Raw genomic sequence first — 26,659 nt, 5'->3', positions numbered from 1 at the left:
GTCTGCACTTTGGGAGTGTGGGAGAGGAGTTTGCACTGCGCGAGAGGGGTCTGTACTGCGGGAGTGCAGGAGAGGAGTCTGTGCTGCGGGAGAGGGGTCTGCACTGCGGGAGGGGGGTCTGTACTGAATTCACTGACTGGGACGCCTCATCAGCCCCATTGCAGCCAAACCCCAGGCTCCAGGACCAGCAGCCAGACCCCAGGACCAGCAGCCCAGCTCCAGCAGCTGGACCCTCGGCCCCAGCAGCCAGACCCTTGTCCCCAGCAGCCGGCCCTTGACCCCAGCAGCCGGACCTCAGGCCCCAACAGCCAGACCCCAGGACCAGCAGCCCAGCTCTAGCAGCCAGACCCTTGGCCCCAGCAGCCAGACCCCAGGACCAGCAGCCCAACTCCAGCAGCCGGACCCATGGCCCCAGCAGCCAGACCCCAGGCTCCAGCAGCCAGACCCCAGGACCAGCAGCACAGCTCCAGCAGCCAGACCCCAGGACCACCAGCCCAGCCCCTGTGTGATCAGGCTGCATTTCATGGGCACTGGTAAGGATGCATTCCATGGGCACTGGTATAGCTGCATTTTATTGTAGGGGGGTCGGCACCGGCGCGAAGCGTCACCTCCCTGAAATAAGTTTGAAACCTCCCTAAAATTAGTTTTTGCAGGTTGGGATGTCTGCCTAGTGGTAGAAGAGAAAAGTGCAACAGGGCCAAGCTTAGGGAGAAATCAATAGATCCCTACCAATCGACCAAGATAATTACTCTTGGCAAGTAAATTTGTGAGGAGCTCCCTGACCAGGGCGCTACAGGCACATCAGCTGTCAGCGGGTTTCCCTACTGACAGCTGAATGTAAAAAAAAGAATGTCGGCAATGAAAAATACATGAAAGAAGAACGGCGTGAGGTTCAACCCCCCCCCCCCCCCCCCCCCCCCCATGCATACCAGGAACAAAAACTTTTGACCCTGAAGTGTAAAGATTTGCTCTACTATAGGCTATGTGTACAGGTCAGGCAACAAATGACACCAAGAAACAAAATTATCAATGAACATTTTATGTAGGTGAAATACACACTGGGCTGGCAGGAAGGTTTATAATGAAAGGGATGGTCGGCACGCAGGATGACATCCAAAATGGCATTTCTTTATTAAATACATGTACAAAGTTGTAAAACAGCCTAAGTGTTTTGGACGTTAGTCCTTAGTCATGGCTGAAGGTTTATAATGCCTTAAAATTGCTCTAATGCCGCATACACACGGGCAGACTTTTCGGACGGTCTTTCCGACGGACTTTCGACGGACTTTCGAACGAACGGACTTGCCTACACACGATCACACCAAAGTCCGACAGATTCGTTCGTGATGACATACACCGGACTAAAATAAGGAAGTTGATAGCCAGTAGCCAATAGCTGCCCTAGCGTCGGTTTTTGTCCATCGGACTAGCAGACGAGCGGATTTTTCGACCGGACTCGAGTCCGTCCGAAAGATTTGAAACATGTTCCAAATCTAAAGTCTGTCAAATTTTCGACCGAAAAAGTCAGTTGCAGGTCCGATGGAGCCCACACACGATCGGATTGTCCGCCGGATTCGGTCCTTCGGACCAGTCCAGTCGAACAGTCCGCCCGTGTGTACACAGCATAAGGTGTGTTTTTCTTTGTGTCCTGGGTATTCTCTTTTCACCTTTTTTTGCATTCTTTGAGGATTTTTAGGAAAAACAGAATCTGAATAGCAAATTAAAATAGTTTTTTTCTTTTTACATTTTTTCCCTTTTCTTTTTTGGTGTGTAGGAAGGTACAGCATGGTGCAGTATCGAACCATGTGTAGGCTCCATCGTACATTTGCTGTCGGAATTTCCGACAACAAATGTTTGGGAGCTGGTTCTCAAATTTTCCGACAACAAAACTTGTTGTCGGAAATTCCGATCGTGTGTACACAATTCCGACGCACAAAATTCTACGCATGCTCTGAATCAAGCAGAAGAGCAGCACTGGCTATTGAACTTCATTTTTCTCGGCTCGTTGTACGTGTTGTACGTCACCGCGTTCTTGACGTTCGGAATTTCCGACAAGATTTGTGTGACCGTGTGTATGCAAGACAAGTTTGAGCCAACATCCGTCGGAAAAAAATCCACAGTTTTGTTGTCGGAATGTGCGATCGTGTGTACAGGGCATTACTGTTATTAATAAAACAATTCACATCCCATTCCCCTCTTTGTCTGTCTCTGGATCTAGAGGATGGATTATCTCTCAGTAAGGATGTGGTGGTGGTTTTGGCTTCCTTGGCTGCTGGACTTTGATCACCTCGTCTGAGACTGCATTGTCTATGTTTATAGAGTTGTGTCTTTTTGCCTTATGGCTCTCTTCTGGGGTGTGCTGGTTTGTTCTTGTTTCAAGCGTTCCCTCTCTTCTGCATCATTTTGCACGGGCCGTGGGTCATTTTCTTCCCCCTCATTTGCATTTTCTCCACATTTTTTTTGATCAGGGTTCTTGGGAATTTTGGCATCTACAGCACACATTTAAAATAATACATTAAACATCAGTAGTGTAAATGACAATGTCATTAAATATAAATATATATATATATATAGCCTATGCAGGGAACAGAGCTGTGGGAGGGGCCCAGCAGGCTCCACCCACCACAGGCTGCCTGCAGAAAACTACAGGAGGAGGCGGAGACAAGACCAGTCATCCTGCACAAGGAGAGAGATCAGCAGTGAGCGGTCTTTATTACAGGAAGTCTCACACTGGATCACTGCACAGATCTGGAAGAAATATACAAAGCTCACCGAGATTCAAATAAGATGTCTCTTATACAGTATGTACAAAAAACGGTACCTAGCATAAGAGTGAAGGGTATTGGTTTTGGTGACCAGATTGCTTTAAGCAAAGAAATCCAGTAACCCAAATCAACCAATCAGGATCCATCTTGTACTGCTCTGATGTCATCAGCATGAGTTCTGATTGGTTACTATCCCTTACTATTATCTATCTATCCCTTACTATTATCGATCTTTCTATTACTATCCCTTACCTTTGTTGGCATAGTCATCTCTACCTTTGCCTTTGATACAGGAAACTCCCGAGAGCCTTAGTACAGTGTTTCTCAACTCCAGTCAGCAAGGCGCCCCAACAGGTCATGTTTTCAGGATTTCCCTCAGATGAAACGGCTGTGGTAATTACTAAGGTAGTGAAACTGATCAAATCACCTGTGCAAAATAATGGAAGGCCTGAAAACGTGACCTGTTGGGCAGCCTTGGGGACTGTAGTTGAGAAACACTGACTTAGTAAGACTGGAGGGTGAATATGTATTTGGCTAAACTTCCACTACAATCACCTAAAAGCATCTCTCTTTTATAGAAAATGTCTACTCCAGAATTCAGCTTTAATCATACAAAGTTATTTTTAACATCTGTATGGTGCAGTCAAACATATTTACTATACCTCCCAAATGTCCCTGATTTGGAGGGGCTATCCTATAATGGAACCAAATCCTTCTGTCAGTACCTGTGAAACTGCATCTACATTTATTCTCTGCAAATGGGGACAAAATCAAATATAACTATGCCAACACATTTCAGGGGCCACACAATCCCCCTTCATCAGGGATGGGTGAAATGGCAGAATGCTAAATGGACTCGAAAGCACCCCTAAGCAGACTGATTTGCAGACAGAGGATGTTGTAGACGGTAAACGGTCAGTGCTGTGTTCACAGTAGAGTTTAGAGGGCCTTACTTTTGAGTTAATTTAACATTAAAGTCAATGGGAAGGTTAATGTTGGAATTAGAATTATAGAGATGGTTAATGTTAGGTTACTCATGGGATTAGGGTTAGAGTTATGGGAAAGTTTCATGTTGGTGTTATGGATAGGGTTAGTGTTAGTATTGGAGATATAAGAAGGGTTCATGTTGGTGGCTAACGGATGGGGTTAGTGTTAGGGTTGTAGTTAAAGGCAGGGTTAGGATTACAGTTCTGGAGATGTTAGGGTTACACATGGGGTTAGGGTTGGAGTTATGAGAATGGTTCATATTGGTGTTACGGATGGGGTTAGGGTTGGAGTTATGGAAAGGGTTCATGTTGGTGTTACAGATGGGGTTAGTGTTATGGTTGGAATTATGGGAAGGGTTCATGTTAGTGTTATGGATGGGGTTAGTGTTATGGTTGGAATTATGGGAAGGGTTTATGTTGGTGTTACGGATGGGGTTAGTGTTAAGGTTGGAGTTATGGGAAGGGTTCATGTTAGTGTTACAGATGGGGTTAGTGTTATGGTTGGAATTATGGGAAGGGTTCATGTTGGTGTTACGGATGGGGTTAGTGTTAAGGTTGGAGTTATGGGAAGGGTTCATGTTGGTGTTACGGATGGGGTTAGTGTTATGGTTGGAATTATGGGAAGGGTTCATGTTAGTGTTACAGATGGGGTTAGTGTTATGGTTGGAATTATGGGAAGGGTTCATGTTAGTGTTACAGATGGGGTTAGTGTTATGGTTGGAATTATGGGAAGGGTTCATGTTGGTGTTACGGATGGGGTTAGTGTTAGGGTTGGAGTTATGGGAAGGGTTCATGTTGGTGTTACGGATGGGGTTAGTGTTAAGGTTGGAGTTATGGGAAGGGTTCATGTTAGTGTTATGGATGGGGTTAGTGTTATGGTTGGAATTATGGGAAGGGTTCATGTTGGTGTTACGGATGGGGTAAGTGTTAGGGTTGGAGTTATGGGAAGGGTTCATGTTAGTGTTATGGATAGGGTTAGTGTTATGGTTGGAATTATGGAAAGGGTTCATGTTGGTGTTACAAATTGGGTTAGTGTTATGGTTGGAATTATGGGAAGGGTTCATGTTAGTGTTATGGATGGGGTTAGTGTTATGGTTGGAATTATGGGAAGGGTTTATGTTGGTGTTACGGATGGGGTTAGTGTTAAGGTTGGAGTTATGGGAAGGGTTCATGTTGGTGTTACGGATGGGGTTAGTGTTATGGTTGGAATTATGGGAAGGGTTCATGTTAGTGTTACAGATGGGGTTAGTGTTATGGTTGGAATTATGGGAAGGGTTCATGTTGGTGTTACGGATGGGGTTAGTGTTAAGGTTGGAGTTATGGGAAGGGTTCATGTTGGTGTTACAGATGGGGTTAGTGTTAAGGTTGGAGTTATGGGAAGGGTTCATGTTAGTGTTATGGATGGGGTTAGTGTTATGGTTGGAATTATGGGAAGGGTTCATGTTAGTGTTACAGATGGGATTAGTGTTATGGTTGGAATTATGAGAAGGGTTCATGTTGGTGTTACGGATGGGGTAAGTGTTAGGGTTGGAGTTATGGGAAGGGTTCATGTTAGTGTTATGGATGGGGTTAGTGTTATGGTTGGAATTATGGGAAGGGTTCATGTTGGTGTTACGGATGGGGTTAGTGTTAAGGTTGGAGTTATGAGAAGGGTTCATGTTGGTGTTACGGATGGGGTTAGTATTAGGGTTGGAGTTATGGGAAGGGTTCATGTTGGTGTTACGGATGGGGTTAGTATTAGGGTTGGAGTTATGGGAAGGGTTCATGTTGGTGTTACGGATGGGGTTAGTTTTAGGGTTGGAGTTATGGGAAGGGTTCATGTTGGTGTTATGGATGGGGTTAGGTTTGGAGTTATGGAAAGGGTTCATGTTAGTGTTACAGATGGGGTTAGTGTTAAGGTTGGAGTTATGGGAATGGTTCATGTTAGTCTTACAGATGGGGTTAGTGTTAAAGAGGAACTGCAGTCTGCTCACATAATTTGTAATAAAAACATGTTTGCCATTCTGAAGCTTCCCTCCAACCACTTTGCATATTATTTTATATATACTGTGATCTGTACTTGTCAAATATGCTGCAGAAGTCTCCCTCCACCGAGTCTGTCTGTAACCATTTTAACTGTGGGCAGCTGAAGCTGCTGCATTTCCACTTCCTGGATTTACACAGACGCATACCTCCAGCTCTGCAGCTCTCATTGGCACTCTTATGACTCATCCCCCCTCCCTTCCTGGCAAACTCTCACGAGAGTGAGAGAGAGAGCTGTGCGTGATGTCATAAGCCTAGGCTAATGACCAGACAAGAAACAGGAAGTGGGCTGTATAAGGGATTTACTGGCAGAAGGAAAATGTTTTACTATCCAAAGTTAAAACAACAACAGGGGCAGAAGATTTAATAGATGGAAAGATGAAAAAATGACTGAAGTTCTGCTTTAGACCCCTTTCACACTGTGCCGCCACCGGCGTCATCAGTAAAGTGGCGCTATTTTTAGCACCACTTTACCGTTGTTTTAGCAGTGCTAGCGGGGGGGGTTTTAACCCCCCCGCTAGCCACCGAAATGGGGAAAAATCCGCCTGCAAAATGCCGCTGGAGCGCCGTTTTGGCGGCGGTATCGCAGTGCAGCCCCATTGATTTCAATGGGGAGCAGCGGTGGAGGAGCGGTGAGTTCACCGCTCCAAAGAAGCTGCTGGCAGGACTTTTTCTGATGCCCTGCCAACGCAACACTCCAGTGTGAAAGCCCTTGGGTGAATGGAGCAGCTGTTTAGGGGCGGTTTGCACGCTATTTTTAACGCTATAGAGCCTGCAAAACGCCCCAGTGTGAAAGGGGTCTTAAGGTTGAAGTTATGGGCAGGGTTCATGTTAGTGTTAGGGTTGGAGTCACGGGAAGGGTTCAGGTTGTTGTTACAAATGGGGTTAGTGTTAATGTTGGAGTTAAATGAAGTGTTAGTGTTAGGGTTAGAATTATGGTTAGGGTTAATGTTAGAGTTACAGAGAGGTTTGTTGTTAGAATCATAGTTATGGAGAAGATTGATATTAGGATTAGAGTTAGAGGGAGACCTCTCCTTGTAGCCCCCACTGTCTAAAACATCTTATGGTGACGGAGCAGTATTAAACCCAAAACCAAAAAATGTAATGTATTAGATGTGGTAGCTGCATTCGTTTTCTTTTTTAGACTTTTTCCCTTGGTTTTCCCCTGGTGACCTAGCAGGCAAAACACTTCCCGTATTAGAGTGCCCCCCACTCTGGATGAAGAAGCGCAGGTAACACATTTGAACAGCACCATTGTTACTCCAGAGGGATGGATTAGCAGACTTAAATATACTAACAAATTGAAGACAAACTCCAGCTCACACTTTAAACCAGTTACAACAAAGTAGTTTCCTTTATTCCTTTTGGGATAAAGGTTTTACATAAATAAGTAAAAGCTGATTATTGTAAGCACCCCTGTCAGTAATAAATGGTTTGTCCCAACCCCCCAACTTCTACATCTGCAGGACAGCTTGTTCTTTTGAAAAACAACAGATTTACTGACCAGATCACCAGGTGACAAAAAGGGAACGAAAGCCTAAAAAATAAAACGAATGCAGTCATAATATTTAAGAACTGGTAAGCTGCAATAAAATAAATGTTTGATCTTGGGTTAACTAGCACTAATTTTGTCCAAGCAGCCAATCTCCTGCACAGGCCGTGCTCCCTTCTTCTTTGGGTTCTTTCATAGTGATCCATTCATAAGTTGCTGAAACCTGTGCCTGGCTGATTTATATGTGTTTTATTTGTCTTGGCCAGGAATAGTGGATCTTCTGAACTCTTCCATCCTCTTCTTGAGCCGACTCACAGTTGTGTATGTGCATTTGTCACCTCGGTAATACAGAATACCTTCTTTACCTTCCCCCAGCCACCAAAATAATCACATTTACTGATTTTATTTTATTTTGATGAAAAAAAAAAGTTTCTGCAGAAATGTAATATTTAATCAATGCAAGCTACGGATCGAATGAAACAGGTGCAGCCTTAGTCATGTGATATTTGGTTTCAAAGACAAAACAGTTGAGTTATTTGAGATGTAGCTTCCTACCTTGTATTTGTTTTTTCAGCATATTGTGATCATATTTCCACAAAAGACAACAAATGATTATGGCTAATACCGACAGCCCAAAAAAGCAGCCAAGAATAATAGTTACAACTTTATAGTCAACGTCATTGGACATCTTTTCATCTGCAGAAAGAACAATGTTTACCTGTAAATTAAACTTCAAGTTGTTTTCTTTAACCACACAATAAATGACGCAGATAAGCAGGAAAAACAAAGAGAGAAATGAAGAGCAGCCACATTCTGTGAATACTGTAATGTACAATTCTCTCATTTGTCCCAGAGAGGTTAAAGTCATAAAAATGGTTCCATATGAAGTTAATAACAATAACAAGAGTCCCCCTTTACATCAGAGTCCACAGAGTTCCCCTTTTACATCTGATCTCGCAGAGTTCCCTTTCACTATAAGGGGGGACTCTGCAGACTCTGATGTAAGGAAAGAACTCTGGGGACTCCGACATAAGGGATGCTCTGGGAACCCGGATTTAAGGGGGAACGCTGAGAACTCTGATGTACAGAGAGGACTTTGCTGTGAGGGGAAACACTGTGGCCTCTGGTGTAAAGGGGAAATCTGATGTAAGGGGTGCTCTGAGAAGCCTGATTTGCCTTAGTGTACCTACTCAGAGGCAGGAGAGAAAAGGGGAGACTTCAGTCACAGACAGGGATGGATGGTGAGCTCACTCACCCCTTGGCAGTCAGCACCTCTCATCCAGATGTATCTGAGGCTGCTGGACTTCAATCCCCAGTGCTATGCCTAAGAAAAGGAAAGTTGGGGCTGAAAATTTGGAGTGTGGGCAGACACTGAGGGGTAGGGGCGGGAGGAAGAGGTGCAGATTGAGCCCTCTCTCCTCTCCCGTCTGTTTGTGTGTTGGGGTGGGGGGTTGGGGTTTGTTAGTGTTGGCTTTAGGCGCTGTGAAAGAGTTATGCCGCATACACAAGAGCAGACTTTTCAACTGACCGAACTCCGTCGGACAATTCGACCGTGTGTGGGCTCCAGCTGACTTTTTTTCCCCCAAAAGTCCGACGGACCTAGAAATAAAACTTGTTTCAAATCTTTCCGACAGACTCGAGTCCGGTTGAAAAGTCAGCTTGTCTGTATGCTAGTCCGATGGACAAAAAACGACGCTAGGGCAGCTGTTGGCTACTGGCTATCAACTTCCTTGTTTTAGTCCGGTGTACGTCATCACGTACGAATCTGTCGGACTTTGGTTGATCGTGTGTAGGCAAGTCCGTTCATTCGGAAAGTCCGTCTGAAAGTCTGTCAAGGAGTCCGCCCGTGTGTACGCGGCATAACAGACACTCTCAGCTTAGACAACTGCAGCCAGCAACCCTGCTGGGAAGCCATAGTCCAGTTTAAATAATGTGTCTGGGTTTCAGGCAGTCTGAAACCCAAACGCATGATTCCAAACACAAACTGTCCGGGTGAATCCTGGACAGGTGGCAACCCTAGACTGGCTGTCCAATCACGTGACCACTGTGATTGGCTATCACAGTGGTCACATGACTGAGGGCCTGTCCTACTGGTTCCTGAACATTCCTAGAGATCAGGACTTGTCCATGACAGCTCGGTCTCTGTGCTGGGAGTGTGTAGTGAGTGCGCTCTGAGCACAGAAACATTGGCTAACCATGGATGTACAGTATATGTCTGCTGTGTGGGTGTTAAGGGCCACCCTCTTTGCTGCTGCACTTATACATTGCATGGGCAGCAAGAAACAAACCCTTTTACTGCAGAGGAACCCTTAAAATAGTTTTCAGGTCTAGGGGAGCCTCTGCTAAAATTAGTTTATTGGGCTTTAGTGGGAAGAACGGACCGAACATTGGTGGTCAGTGGGAAGAATGTTCCTTACATTGGTGATCATTGGGAAGAATGATCCTTACATTGGTGATCAGTGGGAAGAATGCTTCTTACATTGGTGGTCAGTGGAAAGAATGCTTCTTACATTGGTGATCAGTGGGAAGAATGCTCCTTACATTGGTGGATAGTAAGAAGAATGTCCCTTTTACAAACAGCTAAAAAGATAACAGGTGTCATAGCATCGGGTCTTTCAAATGGCATTGACCCCACAACTATGCAAGCACCAGGGACGTGCATTCAGGGGAGGCAGGTGAGGCAGAGCCATGAACATAAAAAAATAAATAAAAATAAAAGATCGACTTCAAGGGTCGTAACTCAGTCCCAGAGACCCCAAATTTGTATAATATGAAAGATGAAGCTTTAAAATTGTGCACACACGTGGAATGGCACCAAACTTCAGTACTTAAAAATCTCCATAGGTGACGCTTTAAATTTTTTTACAGGTTACATGTTTAGAGTTACAGAGGAGGTCTAGTGCTAGAATTATTGCTCTCGCTTTAACGATCGTGGCGTATGTAACCTGTGTGTATCTGGCTCTGATACTAGCCAGTGCCTCACCAGCTACTGACCTCACCGCACGTCCCTGGCAAGCACCATCAAATCAGATGTCAGTCATCCACAGCTCAAGGTCCCCTAGCAACCTCCAGAGGAACCCAAGATTTTCCACAGAACCCTAGTGGAGAATGGCTGTTCAAAAACCATCATCCTACCTATGAATCTGTTGCAAGTAGCACTGGCCTGTTGATTTTTTTTTCTTTTTTATGCTCCCTAAGCAATGGAGACAGTAATGCCGCGTACACGCGGTCAGACTTTCCGGCTTCAAAAGTCCGACAGCCCGTCTGACAGACTTTCGATTGACTTTTGGCGGACTTTTGGCGGACTTGCGGCAGACTTTCTAACGAACGGACTTGCCTACATACGATCACACGAAAGTCCGACAGATTCGTACGTGATGACGTACACCGGACTAAAATAAGGAAGTTGATAGCCAGTAGCCAATAGCTGCCCTAGCGTGGGTTTGTGTCCATCGGACTAGCATACAGACGAGCGGATTTCTGGGTCCAGCGTAGTTACGGCGTAAAGATTTGAAGCATATTTGAAATCTAAAGTCCGTCAGATTTGCGGCTGGAAAAGTCCGCTGAAAGTCCGGGGAAGCCCACACACGATCCGATTGTCAGCCGGCTTTAGTCCGTCGGCCTTTTGTAGACGAAAAGTCCGACCGTGTGTACGCGGCATAAGGCTCCATTCATACCTAGGTGTTTGGAATCGCGGGTGGAATAGCCGCGATTCTGCCCGTGATCCCAGAATCGCGACAAAACGCAAGACGTGATTGAAATGCTATTGTTAATGGCACCCCAATCACGGTGTGATTTTGCCACGATTGTCCCGCAATAAATTGCGCTGCAATCGTGGCAAAATCGCAACGCTTGAAGCTTGCCGCTCAAAAAGGAGCTTCTTTTGCGTGACAGCATTGTGCATTGCAATTTTGCGGCTATTGCAAGCCGATTTATCGCGAGACAATCGTGGCAAAATCGCACCGCGATTGGGGTGTCATTAACAAGTAATGGTATCCCAATCGTGTCCCACATTTCGCCCACGATTCTAAACGCCTAGGTATGAATGAAGCTTCACAGCCAGTTTCCCTTACCTAAGATGCCAGCACCTGGACCTGAAGCTGATTAAAGAATCGGCTTGGGTGAGGACATTGCTGGATCCCTGGACAGATAAGTGTCCTTATATTAAAAGTTAGCAGCTACAGTTTTTGCACCTACTGACTTTTAATTTTTTGAGGGGGAGACTGGAGCTCCTCTTTAAGACAAGACTGCAAAATATGGCGTAACCACCAATCTGGAAGACGCTTTAGGCTGGGTTCACACTTATGCAAATTGGATGTGGGTTTCCCCCTGCTGCGTGCCGCTTCGCAGTGTGAACTCAGCCTTAGGCCAACCATTCTTGTCCAGGATCCCTCCAGGGATGTTGCTCAAACTGTGGTTGATTTATCTCCCCTCTGATGATGCCTCCAAAGTTCTTGGGCCAAAACCACTTGGCAGAGCCAGCAGCATGACACCAATGATCTTTTAAGCTGCCTGTAATGGTTGCATTCTTCCTACTGACCAACATCGTAAGGGACATTTTTCCCATGGACCCTGAATAAATTGGATTTAGTAAGGGTTCCTCAAGACCTGAAGATTGTTGTAGAGGTTCCTCTAATGTTAAAAAAAAAAGGTTTAGAAAGGCTGCTTTAGGCAAAATAAACAGCGTCATTACCTCCATATATATACAGTTGAAGGTCTTTATTCAGAGGTGTAGGTAAAGATACATGGTGGACTCTGCAGGAGAAGTTCCGCTTTCTGTCCTCCTCAGTGAGTCTTAGTATTATCGAGCTGTTTATACTGTATGTCCCATCCGGATTGTTTTGAAGTTTTCCTTCTAGAACATTGCCCAATGGCTCTCCATCCCGGAGCCATGTGATGTAAATGTCCACCGGGTAGAATCCAGAGATTTCATAGCACAGGAAACTCGTTTTATTTATCATGACATCATCATTAACAACTGTGATCTTCGGAACAGCTGTTAAATATATAAAAAAAAGTACAAAACCAGTATTGTGAGGTCAGTTCCAATGTATATGTGAAATACATAACTACAAATATATGTAAGCTATAATGACGTTTACACATTCCTCATGGAGTATGCACTTATATATTAAACATGGGTGATGTTCCTCTTTAATGTGTGGACACATCTAATATACCGTACCTAGAACGCTCACTGTAATTGTTTGCTCTTGGGATTGTGTATAGCTCACTAAACATTTGTAGATTCCACGATCTGCCACAGATATGTTAGAGATCCTCAGATTTGCAGTGCCATTTAAAGCTTGGTACTTATCCATGGAATATTTGGACGTATTATACCCCACCAAACCATCAGTTCTTAGAATAACTGATTCATTATAATACCAAAAAACTGCAAACTGTGGAAAATCCTTGAGATTTTGATCCGATGTGAATGTGCAGGGAATGTGAGCATTTGATCCGAGGGTGGCTGTATATGTAGAAGGTCCGGTCATCTTTACATCAGCATCTGCAGTGACAATAAATAAAGTGGTTATGTTTGTATGATAAGATAAATACACACACTGCATGCAGTCACAATCCTAGTGCTCCAAGTCATTGGATCCTTCTGTCCTTTTGTGACCATACAGTAGTTGCAAGGAATGCTAAAGCAGAAAATAACACAATTGACATGAATAGTCCATTAAAAGACAACGCGGCAAAACCAATTTTGCTGCAATATCCAGGTTCAATACAGAAATGTCCCATGCAGGAGTTTTTTTCTGCCACTAGATGTCCTCATTCAGTATGGACAGCATAATATAACCTACTTTCTGTGAGCCCAGGTCATCCTGAATCCACCGCAGTCTGTGATTGGATAGTGTAAAGAGATGCAACATGAGTTCATCTCTCTGTCACTCTGATTTCTCCTCCTATCAGCATTTTGTCAGTACATGAGCAGATTGGCTACCTGTGCTGGTACTTCCTCTCACACTCCAGCCCTGCTGTACAGGGACTGTTGTAGGCTGAGACCAGGTAAAATCTGCTAGTATTTAACCACTCCAGCTCTGGAAGACTTGCTTCCCTTCACCGGGTCATTTTTTGTGATACGGCACTGCGTTACTTTAACTGACAATTGTGCGGCCATGCGACGCTGTACTCAAATAAAATGTATGTCATTTTTTTCCCACAAATAGAGCTTTCTTTTGGTCATATTTGGTCACCTCTGCGGTTTTTATTTGCGCTATAAACAAAAAAAGACAGACATCTTGAAAAAAACAAAACAATATTTTTTACTTTCTGCTATAACACATATTCAATACATTTTTTAAAAAAAAATCTAATTTCTTCATCAATTTTGGCCAATATGTATTCTGCTACATGTTTTTAGTAAAAAAAAAAAAAAAAATCAATACATGTATATTGATTGGTTTGTGCAAAAGTTATCACGTCTACAAACTAAGGGATATTTTTCTATATTTTTTCTTTATTTTATTTTTTTTACTTGGTGGTGATTAGCGACTTATAGGGGGACTGTGATATTGCGGTAGACAAATCAGACACCTAACTGACCCTTTCACACTTTTAGGGGACCAGTGACACCAATACAGTGATCAGTGAAAAAAATATCCACTGACACTGCACTAATGACACTGACAGGGAAGGGGTTAACATCAGGGGGCAATCAAAGGGTTAAATGTGTTCTTAGGGAGTGCTTGCTAACTATGGGGTGGGGGAGGTGCTTTGACTTGGGAAAGGTAAAGATCCATGTTCCTGCTTAGCAGAAACACAGGATCAGTACATTCCCCTCTCACAGAACGATGATCTGCCTTGTTTACATAGGCACAGGGCTGGAATGGGACACAAATTTGGCCCTGGACTTCATCCAGACTGGCCCACTTTAATTTTGAGTGTCCCCATCAGCAGTCCCCTTACATCAATGTCCCCATTAGCAGTCCCCTTACATCAGTGTCCCCATCAGCAGTCCCCTTACATCAGTGTCCCCATCAGCAGTCCCCTTACATCAGTGTCTCCATCAGCAGCCCCCTTACATCAGTGTCCTCATTAGCAGTCCCCTTACATTAGTGTCCCCATCAGCAGTCCCCTTACATCAGTGTCTCCATCAGCAGCCCCCTTACATCAGTGTCCCCATCAGCAGTCCCCTTACATCAGTGTCCCTGTCATGAAGATCCTGCCAGTAACCGGCGATCCAGGCGCCCGGGAACACGGCCACGGGTACCACTGCGCATGCGCGCGCGTTCACGGGTGCGGTCACGCATGGGCACGCGCGCGCGCACTCCCGCTGGTATCAGGCGGGCTATTTAAACCGGACTATCACACCATCTCCGCTGTCTGCTCTACAGCGTTGTGTGTGTGTAACCTGATCTGATCTGAGTATCCTGCTATCTGACCCGGCTTTCCCATTGACCATCCTGCTATCTGCCTGCACCAGACCCTCTTGGCTTGCCTGACCATCCGCTGTCTTATCCCTGGTACCTCTGCTGCCCGACTGTTACCGACTACCGGCTTGTTGACCCTTCTACCTGCTGTCTATACCAGTCCAGCGTTCCAGTCTATTACCTGCTGTCTGTTCCAGTCCAGCGTTCCAGTCTACTACCTGCTGTCTGTACCAGTCCAGCGTTCCAGTCTATTACCTGCTGTCTGTTCCAGTCCAGCGTTCCAGTCTATTACCTGCTGTCTGTTCCAGTCCAGCGTTCCAGTCTATTACCTGCTGTCTGTTCCAGTCCAGCGTTCCAGGCTCCTACCTGCTGTCTGTTCCAGTCCAGCGTTCCAGGCTCCTACCTGCTGTCGGTTCCAGTCCAGTGTTCCAGGCTCCTACCTGCTGTCGGTTCCAGTCCAGCGTTCCAGGCTCCTACCTGCTGTCTGTTCCAGTCCAGCGTTCCAGGCTCCTACCTGCTGTCGGTTCCAGTCCAGCGTTCCAGGCTCCTACCTGCTGTCTGTTCCAGTCCAGCGTTCCAGGCTCCTACCTGCTGTCTGTTCCAGTCCAGCGTTCCAGGCTCCTACCTGCTGTCTGTTCCAGTCCAGTGTTCCAGGCTCCTACCTGCTGTCTGTTCCAGTCCAGCGTTCCAGTCTACTACCTGCTATTGTTCCTGGTTCCAGTCCTGTGTTTCTGGCTCTTACCTGCTGGGTTCCTGGTCCACCCTGCAGTCCAGTCTTTGCCTTCAGTCTTCTCTTGGCTTCAGATTCCAGAGGGTGCCACCACTACTGAACTCCACGACTGTTGATCCTGCCAGGCACTCATACCACTCCTCACTCCTGGCCCCCTGTCTCCATTCCAGGGGAGCAGGAGTGGGAGGTGTAGGGGAGGTCTCTCTCTGCACTTCAGGCTCAAAACCTACCAGGTACGTGACAGTCCCCATCAGCAGTCCCCTTACATAAGTGTCCCCATCATCAGCCCCCTTACATCAGTATCTCCATCAGCAGCCCCCTTACATCAGTGTCCCCATCAGCAGCCCCCTTACATCAGTGTCCCCATCAGCAGCCCCCTTACATCAGTGTCCCCATCAGCAGTCCCCTTACATCAGTGTCTCCATCAGCAGTCCCCTTACATCAGTGTCCCCATCAGCAGTCCCCTTACATCAGTGTCCCCATCATCAGCCCCCTTACATCAGTGTCCCCATCAGCAGCCCCCTTACATCAATGTACCCATCAGCAGCCCCCTTACATCAATGTCCCCATCAGCAGTCCCCTTACATCAGTGTCCCCATCATCAGCCCCCTTACATCAGTGTCCCCATCAGCAGTCCCCTTACATCAGTGTCCCCATCAGCAGTCCCCTTTATTCTCTTTATTCTGCCTATGAAGCCAAATAATTGGAAATATTAGGACCAGGATACACTCAGATTCAGGGTCCCATCTATACGTTTTTTTGGTTCTTTTTGCAAAAATGCACTACAGTCCACTTAACATGGTTTCCTATGGGATAGGTTCACACCTGTGCTTTTTTCAGCCGTTGCATTTTTGGAAAGGGTCAGGGGCTTTTTTTTAAACACAAAATGGTGCTTTTTTTGCTTTTTTGGTTCCATAGACTTCAGTGGAGAAGCTGCAGAAGAGCATGTAGTGCAATAAAAATTGGCCAAAAAAACCCCGCAAAACTCAAAATCGTGTGTGCAAAAACGCACAGCAAAATGCACTGTAGAATGCACCAATCGCAGACTGCATAGATGTGAACCGAGCCTTATGGCAGGTTTACACTAGACAAACTGGGCTGCACTAGGCAGCCACGCCCAGCACAGTCCCAACACATAGAGAAGGCAAAAGCTTCATATTGAATAAAGGATTCTGAAGTAGGCCTAAAGCTAATAAGATTCTATCCTGTTATGAACTCTCCAAGACTTCCCAGGTGTTTTATCATGGTTATATGATAGTTTACATTTTTTGGGTTTATTTGAGATGTGCAAAAGAGAGATCACACAAACACTTAGGCCTCTTTCACACGGACGATCCGTATGTCCGTTTTTCATCCTTATGTTTTCGGATGAAAAACGGACATACATTCATCCCTATGGAGCGTCGGATGTCAGCGGTGACATGTCCGCTGACATCCGACCCGCTCCGATCCGAAAAGTGTAACGGAGGAAAAACCTACTTTTCCATCCGTTATCGGATCGGGTGACGACGGACACTACGGTCCGTCATCACCCGATCCCCCATAGGGGAGAGCGGCGCTCTGACAGGTCCGCCGCTGCACAGCGTGCAGCGATGGACCTGTCATCTTCCTGCTCAGCGGGGATCGGCGGAGCGATCCCCGCTGAGCCAGCGGATGTTCATGGGGCGGATCATCACTGATCCGCCCCGTGAGAAAGAGGCCTTATATGTGTAACGTTTATTTAAGTAATGGCAGATACAGATAACAAATGTAATAATATTAGAAAATATAACTAAAATACTTAGCTATAGATGCCTTTTTCACCACGGAGTCCCCCGTCCTTATGGCGTGGCACAAATGATCATATTAGATGCGTGTGTAATTTCAGCTCTGAGATGTGACTCACTTTTACAAGTTTTAGCTGTAGTATATACAGGACTAGTGTGTGAGTAAATGATCATAATTGTTTGTAGAGTGATATCACCTTTTAGGGAAAATACTGGACTTGGCCATATAGTCAGTTTACAATGCCATTCCTATAGCATTAGATCAGTTAAAGTGGTTGTAAAGGCAGAAGGTTTTTTTATCTTGATGCATTCTATGCATTAAGATAAAAAAAACCTTTTGTGTGTAGAAGCCTCCCCAGCCCCATTTCTCTCCAGCGATGTCCACGAGTGTCTAAGCCATCTGGGACACTCCTCCTGATTGGCTGAGACACAGCAGCACCGCCATTGGCTCCCGCAGCTGTCAATCAAAATCAGTCAGCCAATCAGGGGAGAGAGGGGGAAGGGCCGGTTTGGGCTCTGTGCCTGAATGGACACAAGGAGCTGTCGGTTCCAGTGTCCCCATAGGAAGCTGCTGACTGTGGGGGCACTTGATAGGAGGGAGGAGCCAGGAGCAGCAAAGAGGGACCCAAGAAGAGGAGGATCTGGGCTGCTCTGTGCAAAACCAACTGCACAGAGGAGGGAAGTGTAGTGCTTGGTTGCTACTAGTAACTAACATCTACCATATCACCCAGCTGCCAGACCTCCATCTATCACCTCAGAGACAATGAACAGTCATTTGCGTTGTTTTGCCTTTGTTTATTGAGGGATATAACTTGGTTAGAGGAAAGGGAATATGGGATGCCCATAGAACATGTTGCTTTGCCATCATATTAACCACCTCAATACTGGGCACTTTCACCCCCTTCCTGCCCAAGCCATTTTTCAGTTTTCAGCACCGTCGCACCTTGAATGACAATTGCGCGGTCATGCAACACTGCACCCTAATGAAATTTTTATCATTTTTTTCCCCACAAATAGAGCTTTCTTTTGGTGGTATTTGATCACCTCTGCGGTTTTTATTTATTGCCCTATAAACAAAAGAAGAGGGACAAGTTTGAAAAAACACAATATTTTTTACTTTTTGCTATAATAAATATCCAAATTTTTTTTTGTTTTTAAACAAATTGTTTCCTCAGTTTAGGCCGATATGTGTTTTTCTACATATTTTTGGTAAAAAAAAATCGCAATAAGCGTATATTGATTGGTTTGTTTGCGCAAAAGTTATAGCATCTACAAAATAGGGGATAGATTTATAGCATTTTTATTTATTAATTTTTTTTACTAGTCATGGTGGCGATCTGCGATTTTTATTGTGACTGAGATATTGCAGCGGACATATCGGACACTTTTGACACATTTTTGGGGACCATTCACATTTATACAGCGATCCGTGCTATAAAAATGCATTGATTACTGTGTAAATGTGACTGACAGGGAAGGAGTTAACACTAGGGGGTGATCGAGGGGTTAAATGTGTGTACTAGGGAGGTGATTCTAACTGTGGGGGGAGGGGACTGACTGGGGGGAGGTGACCGATCGGTGTCCCTATGTACAAGGGACACACCATCGGTCTCCTCTCCTCTGACAGGACGTGGATCTGTGTGTTTACACACACAGATCCACGGTCCTGCTCTGTTACCCGGACATCGCAGCCGCCGGGCATGAGCATCGGGTCCCGAGCGACGCGGCGGGCACGCGCCCCCTAGTGGCTCGGGAGGGCGATCACGTCATATGACGTCCGCCCAGAACAAGAGCTGCCTCGTCCCGCAGTCATATGACAGTGGGCGGGCAGCTAGTGGTTAAAGAACTTGAAATTTGGTTGAGCCTTGAAGTACTGATGCACATATAATATCTACAGTCTCTTCCCCTGCATCACCATGCAGACTATTTCCCCTCCTCTGCGTACCTCCTGCAGACTGTTGCTCCCAGGACTTCTATCCTCCTGCACAAACTTTACTGTAGATCATTATCTTGCCTGTCACATCATCCTCTATGAGCAAAAGAGGCCGCTCTGAACAGTCTCAGTGGCTGGCTGTAATAGTTGTTGTTACTAGGCCAGAGGTCTGCAGTACCTCTCCCCGGTGGCCTAGTAATTTAGTAGCACATGTAGATTGGTGGACTTCCAGCTAGTCCAGTTTGCAAATTCTGCATCCTCAGTCCGCATTGATTTGACACTTTCCCCACAGTCTCTCCACTGGCCTCGCACCCAGCTCCCCTGGCATGCCTCATCCAGCAATCCAATTTGGACCACTCACCGACCTTCTCCTGTCCCGAGTCCATGATGGAGAACTCTCACTGTACATATGTTCTGGCAGCTTCTCCAGCCCCTCTGTTCCAGGATGCTTCACGCATGACTGTGTAAAGATGAAGCTCCCTCCCAGCTCTCCCGGGGTCCTCCACTAGGCCTCGCACCCCCCCAGATGGGGATGGGGACCCTGCTACTGCCTAGTACTCCATTTTCCACATCGCCGACAACCCTCCCCCAGTGGGCTGGACCTGAGCTTATATTGGAGGCCCGCCTCATGCCAATTCCAATTGGGGATTGGTCAGGGCTCCTCATATGAGCTCCCTGCCACTCCAGTCCTGTGCCCTGCCCCTCTTCCAGATCATTCTCCCTGGAAGCAGGGGAGGCGCCCCAGAACTAAAGCAGGTGGTCACACTCACTGCTACACTAACCACTCCCTGCCCACAGATGAAAACAAACAGGCCTAGCCTGAAGCATAGGCCTGCCCAAATTGACCTGCTCTGGCAGCTTTCCTACAAAAATCCTCACTCTAGCACCTACCTAAGGTAGAGGGTGCTACAGAGGTGTAACATGTTTGTTATTTTTTAAAGAAAAAAAACAGACTTTACAATCACTTTAAGGTAAAACCATACTTATGTCCTTATATGGTCCCTTAACCAGGATTTGGAGGCTTTCTTATACATTAATGAGCCACATTTAAAGGAGAAATTAATTTTCTCCATCACTGGGGTAACTACAACAGGAACGTGTGGATGTTTCATGACCCTGAACCTGACTTGTGGTTTATCTGTAGTATGACATCCCACTTTTGCTAAATTTAAATTGTAGTTTACCAGTTCTAGGGCCAGCCATCACATCCTTAAATAGCAAGAACACCTAAAAAGGTGATTGACTCCTAAAAAGATAGGACTTTGAAGGATATGAGGCTGTCACTGAGGTGAGCTCACAATCAAGGTAATATTGTACAAACATTATTAAAATTCCATAAAGATAGATACAATCATATCACAAAGTGTAAACATTAGCACAAAGCTAGAGTTGATATTGATACTTGTTTCCAGCAAGAATATATTGAGTTCATTGATACAGAGAAGTCCAACGCATTTCGCAGAGTGGTGTCTCCGCTTCCTCAGGGAAACTCAGTATATGTCAACTTCATCAAAATATAAGTGTGTATGTTTCTATGGATGCAAAGGACCGAGACTGCAAGCTGGCCAAGTAGTCCATGGCGTCAGTACCCAGGACCAGGACTGGCAGACACTGGATCGCACACAGGTGGATTCAGGCGGAAGCAGTTTATATGCCCAGAATGCTAACAGATCAGCTCAGCAAAGCACTGCACACAGCTTTGCAAACAATGTCCACCGCCGGATATACGTGGATATCAGAGCTGACATATACTGAGTTTCCCTGAAGAAGCAGAAACACCACTCTGCGAAGCGCATTGGACTACTCTGTGCCAATTAACTCAATTTATTCTTGCTGGAAACAAGTATCAACTCTAGCTTTGTGCTATTGTTTAAGATATAGGAAGCAGAAAAAAGAGGAAGAAGCGCCAGGGCAGTACATGTGCAGCATAAAATGATTTTATTGTAAAAACAAGATTTGTAACAAAGTGTTATGCACTCACATAGTGCTCTGTAGGTGGGGGGCTTACAGCGGGCCTGAGGAGCCGCCCACCGCTCTGATAGCCAATCAGTGAATACTGATTGGCTATCAGAGCGGTGGGCGGCTTCCCAGTGTGACAGCTCAGGATCACTTCTACACTGAGCAATCCAGCTGGCATCCTTCTGTGATCCCGCGAGGCTTCAGCTCCGCGCTGACACAAGATGATCACGGCATTACAACCCAAGGATGCAGCAGTCTTTCAAACGCAAATTTTGGGGAAAAAAATTATTTCACGAATTAAAAAAAAAAATAAACAGAAAAGTTAGCCCAACTGTTTTGTATAATGTAAAAGATGATGTTATGTCGAGTAAATAGATACCTAACATGTCATGCTTTGAAATTGCGCACACTCGTGGAATGGCGACAAACTACGGTACCTAAAAATCTCCATACGCTTTAAATTTTTTTAGCGGTTACCAGGTTAGAGATACAGAGGAGATCTGGTTCTGATGATTACGGGGACACCTCACATGTGTGATTTGAACACCGTTTACATATGCGGGCGTGACTTACGCATGCACTTTGCTGCGTGAGCTCGCGGGGACGGGAGCGTTTTAAATGTTTTTCTTTTTTTTTTTCTTATTTATTTTATTTCTTTATTTTTTTTTACACTATCTCTGTAAAAAAAAAAAAAAAATTCTGATCACTTTTATAGCTGTCACAAGGACTGTAAACATCCCTTGTGACAGTAATAGGTGGTGACAGGTACTCTTTATAGAGGGATCTAAAAGACCCTCCTTTGCACTTCAAAGTATTTAGATCGCCAAAAACGATGATTCTGAATACTGTAGTTTTTTTTTAAATTCGGCGCCATTGGCAGCCGAGTAAACTGGAAGTGACGTTGTGACGTCGCTTCCGTGTTTTCACATAGGAGACTGGAACGAAGCCATTTCCGGCTTTTATTCAGTCTCTCTAGCCGGTGGAAGTGCCGGATCGCGGATCGGGTCTCCCGGTGGGTTGAGAGGCCCGGGAACATCGGCGGAAGGCAGCGGGAGGGGGCATGTCCCCTCCCGTTCCTGTGGCATAACAACCTTACGGCTTTTAGCCACAACGGTTGTTATCCCTAAAGAGCCGACTGCCCGCTCTAAAAAACAGTACTGGGGTGATGCCTGCAGCTACAGCTATCACCCCCGTATAACCCCTGAAAGCCAAGGCTGCATATGTGTGTACGGTGGGCACTAAGGGGATAAACAAGTTTATATTACCTTGATTGTGTGCTCACCTCAGTGACAGCCTCATATCCTTCAAAATCCTACCTTTGTAGGAGTCAATCACCGTTTTACGTGGTCCCACTTTTGCTAATCTGTTCAGATTATTTTTCTGTCAAAGCTTTTTAATGCCTGTAAATACTGCTTACCAAGTGTTTAGGTCATTGTATAAATAATTATATTACAAAATATGTACTGAACATTTATATCCATGTATGCCAATAAACTCCTCTGTTATCTCACCCGTAAGAAAAGTGGCCATGATTGAATTCCACTAAACGAAGAAACAAAGGGTGATAGACAATGGCCAGAACAAGGTAGATGAAGGCTACATTCACACTGTTGCATGTTGGGAAATCATGCAAAATCACGTACTTTCCCGACATGCACAGAAACGTGCTGCCTTTAGCAGATGTTCGGCAGTACAATTAATTCTTAATACCACCCCTCACACATCTCCTAATGCACACACCATGCGGCCCGATTTTACAAACGGTTCAGGGAATTCTTTTGTATGTTTCTCGCTTGTAGGGCAGCCCATTGAAATGAATGGGCTGCACTACACGTAATGCATAGGAAACGCGCTTCTGCTCCATCTTACCTCTACAGTAAGTAGAAATTCATTACTAGAAATAGTATGGCAAGCAACAGTGGAACTGTTCCAGGGACATGCAGGTCTGCTTGATCATGGAGACAAGGTGTGGAATGAGAACAACACCCTTGTCTGATGGGGGAGTCACATTGGACACAAGCAAATCCCAACCATGCATAAGAAAGGCAGATATCATTCATGGCTATCTATCACAAGTCTTACTATCAAGCTTACTCCGGAAGGGTGTTGTTTAAAGCAACTGTGATGTAGATGGAGTGATTACAATGTAATCGACTAGATAGATGAAAGGAAGGAATGAAAGAAGGAAAGATGGAAGATGGAAAAAAGAAGGACAGAAGAAAGGATGGAAAGAAGGAAGGAACGAAGGAAAGAAAGAAAAAGAAAGAAGGAAAGAAAGAAGCAAAGATGGGAGAAAGAAGGAAGGAAGGAACGAAGGAAAGAGAAAGAAGGAAGGAATGAAAGAAGGAAAGATGGAAGAAAAGAAGGACAGAAGGAAGGATGGAAAGAAGGAAGGGACAAAAGAAAGAAAAAGGCAGAAAGACGAAAAGAAGCAAAGAAGAAAAGAAGGACAGAAGGACAGAAGGAAGGATAGAAAAAGTAAAGAAGGAAGGAACAAAAGTAAGAAAAAATAAGAAAGACGGAAAGAAGCAAAGAAGCAAAGATAGATGGAGGGAAAGAAGGAAGGAAAGAAAGAAAGAAGGATAGACAGAAGGAAAGAAGAAAGAAAGAAGGAAGAAAAGAAGGAAAGAAAGAAAAACAAACAAAAGAAAGGAAGGAAGAAAAGAGAGATAGATAGATAGATAGATAGATAGATAGATAGATAGATAGATAGATATGAAAGTTTAGGCTGGCAATACATTACACAACTTTCTTGTACAATTTTCCTTTAGATTTACTAAATCCATATAATATGAGGTCAGACCTAAACCCAATTTGTATGAAATCAGGCAGGTCCTTGTACTACATAGTTGAAGGTAAATCTAAAGGAAATTGAATAAGAAATTTGTATGGCCAGCCTTAGCTTTAGCTGATAAATAGAGATAGATAGATAGATAGATAGATAGATAGATAGCAATGAGAGATTAGCTTCAGCTGCTCTGATAATGAAGAAATTAGGTGTCAGTTTCTGTGTCAGTATATACTGATAGTGTTCCCTACATCATGCAACTAAACTAAGGCCCCTTTCACACATGCGGACCGTATGTCCGTATTTCATCCATCCGTTTTCGGATGAAATACGGACATACATGCATCCCTATGGGATAGCGGGTGTCAGCGGATGTACATCCGCTGACACCTGATGTTGTCCGGCTCCGCTCTCGTCCGATTCTGCGGACGGAAGAAAATCCTATTTTTCTATCCGTCTGCAGAGCGGATCGGATGAACACGGACAGACGGTCCGTGTTCCTCCGATCCCCCATAGGGGAGAGCGGAGATCTGACATGGCGGTCCCTGCACAGTGTGCGGGTCCCGCCCTGTCATCTGCCTGCTCAGCTGGGGAAAACGGAGCGGATCAACATGGATCCGTCCCGTGTGAAAGGGGCCTAAGGCTGACCATACATTATGCAATTTTCTTGAAAAATATTTCCTTTAGATTTACCAAAACCATATAATATGAGGTCAGACCTAAACACATTCAACTACACTACACTACATAGTTAAGGTAAATCTAAAGGAATTTGAACAAGAAAATTATATAATGTATGGCCAGCCTAAGTCCGTTGTTCAGTACCTCCCATAATATAACAATGATGCTCCTCTCAGTGAATGAACAAAAGAATAGTGAAATCAAACTGACCTGTATAATAGAGAAGCAAGAGGAGGACGGCTGCCTGTCCATACCCCATGTTGTTCTGAGGGTTCCATACCATTTGTTGATTTTCTTTAAGTTGCTCAGATGAATTTACTTTCGATATTTCTTACTAGTATTTCCGGTTAGAGGTGTACAAAGGCATCTGATGAATGTCACCTTTCCACAGAGTGACATAAAGATTGTATATTCAGATGACATAGAAATTCATTCTTCTGAAACCATCAGTCATAGAGCAGGTCGGGGTAAAAAAACGGAAAGGTATAAGAAAAATATTTGCGTAGGTACTATGTGGAAATTACTGACGCTTGTACGAGGACGTTCCAAGAATTTATGGAAATATAGTTTTCTATAAATATAGAAAAATGATGGGTTGGTGACACCCAGCTACCTCATTAAGGTTATTGGACCTAGGACAAGTCCAAAGGATTAAAGGTACAAAGAAACAAAGGGTGAGACCTGGCGCTTAGGATAATGAAATAAAGTCAGAATATACACATAAACAGATATTACATTGAGTGACGTGAAAAAGTATATTGGAACTCAGTGTTCAGCGGGGGAAATCTGAAATAGTAGATTGGGTCAAAGCTGTGCACTGGGATTGGCTCTGTGTGAAGTCAGGAGGTGACAGCAACCGAAGATACAAGCAGAGGCAAGGTTGTATATAGAGGGCACTCTGGATTTCAGTAAAGTCAGGATACCATTGTAAGGACTGAGCGGTGGTATGGATGGAAGCTCAGGGAGGAGTGGAAATGAGAGCTGTCTCCTCTTCAGTGTCGGCAGAGTAATAGGAAATGGAGTCAATTCAGGGCCACAACCGGGTTGCAGCATGCGCTCCCTGTTTCTGTTGCCTAGCAAGGTTTCGGACAGAGACCCTTTCTCAAACTTGAAACCTCCCTATACATTACAGTGTCCTTAGTACAATAAAGGGGAACTATACTGCATCTGACCATCACAAACAAAAAATGCCATTTCATTCATTTTCAATATTTTAAGCAAACCCCCATCCAGTCGGGTGTCTCCTAGATTTATTTTGCTGAGAAACCATTTTGAACCCCCCCCCCAGCATTTCTGGCCATGGCCATCTTGAGTAAGGGCACATGATTACTTACTTCCAGGAATCCATGTGCCCTTAGCTCGCGCATGCAGGAAGGAGGATGTGCTTAGCTGAGAAAATCCTCCTCCACTCCTGAAGGCTCCTGGGAGGTATAACGTCATTTGCCTAGGCATGAAAATCAGGAAGTAACTGAAGAAATGTAAAATAAAAAATAAGTTTAAAACAAGTAAATATGATATACCTTCCTATCTAATTACTAATGCTAGCAGCATAAGGATTCAAAATAGCTGATGTTGATGGAGAGTGAAGATCCACTTTAACATGCTGTAGTTGGTTATAGAAATAAATGATTACTTTTTCAGATGGTCATATAATTGTCCTCATCTCTCCATTCTGAAGGTGGGTGGATATACCCAGCATTGGATACACAGCCCCAGAAACTCAAAACTCTGCACATGGCTTTGTTCCCTACCCACGCATGCACAGTCTGCTTTTATTTCATTCTCTTTTTCAAAATGCTGAGCTGTGAGAGGGAGCAGACTGTGCATGCATGATTCAGGAACAAAGCCAAGTGCTCGCTCCTGGATCTGCAACATATCTGAATTTTTCTGCACAGCAATGACATCGCCCACCCCTTTGTTTACACTTGGATGACATCGGGGCGATGTTATATGTGGGTAAATAAGTGGTGGGTGTGGGTTAGCAGGACTGTGGGTGGCTTGCTCTGGAGACCCCCTTATGTTAACCACTTGCTGACCGGGCTATAGCCGGATCGCAGCTACAGCGCGGTCATCCAGTTCTGGGTGGCCATCATATGATGGCCTTCTGTGATCGTGCCCGACACGCGCATGCTGTGGGGCATGGGCGGCTCCTCTA

The 26,659-nt window shown here is 45.0% G+C and overlaps 1 protein-coding gene across 1 annotated transcript; it reads right to left on the bottom strand.

Annotated features, from left to right (window-relative positions):
- Nucleotides 1–1,023: 1,023 nt before the first annotated feature.
- Nucleotides 1,024–24,855, bottom strand: LOC141148568 (natural cytotoxicity triggering receptor 3 ligand 1-like). The gene is made up of 5 exons (XM_073636128.1): nucleotides 24,715–24,855; nucleotides 12,451–12,777; nucleotides 11,959–12,261; nucleotides 7,821–7,961; nucleotides 1,024–2,489 (listed from the first exon to the last, which is right to left on the bottom strand). Exons 1-5 carry the CDS (start codon nucleotides 24,785–24,787, stop codon nucleotides 2,314–2,316), a joined length of 1,020 nt encoding a protein of 339 aa, XP_073492229.1. The 5' UTR covers nucleotides 24,788–24,855; the 3' UTR covers nucleotides 1,024–2,313.
- Between the last annotated feature and the right edge of the window lie 1,804 nt (nucleotides 24,856–26,659).

The sequence above is a fragment of the Aquarana catesbeiana genome, linkage group LG06 (genome assembly GCF_042186555.1).
Source record: "Aquarana catesbeiana isolate 2022-GZ linkage group LG06, ASM4218655v1, whole genome shotgun sequence".
Lineage (NCBI taxonomy): Eukaryota > Metazoa > Chordata > Amphibia > Anura > Ranidae > Aquarana > Aquarana catesbeiana.
The sequence above is the reverse complement of the archived record's forward strand: the minus strand, read 5'-3'. Positions and strand labels throughout refer to the sequence as shown.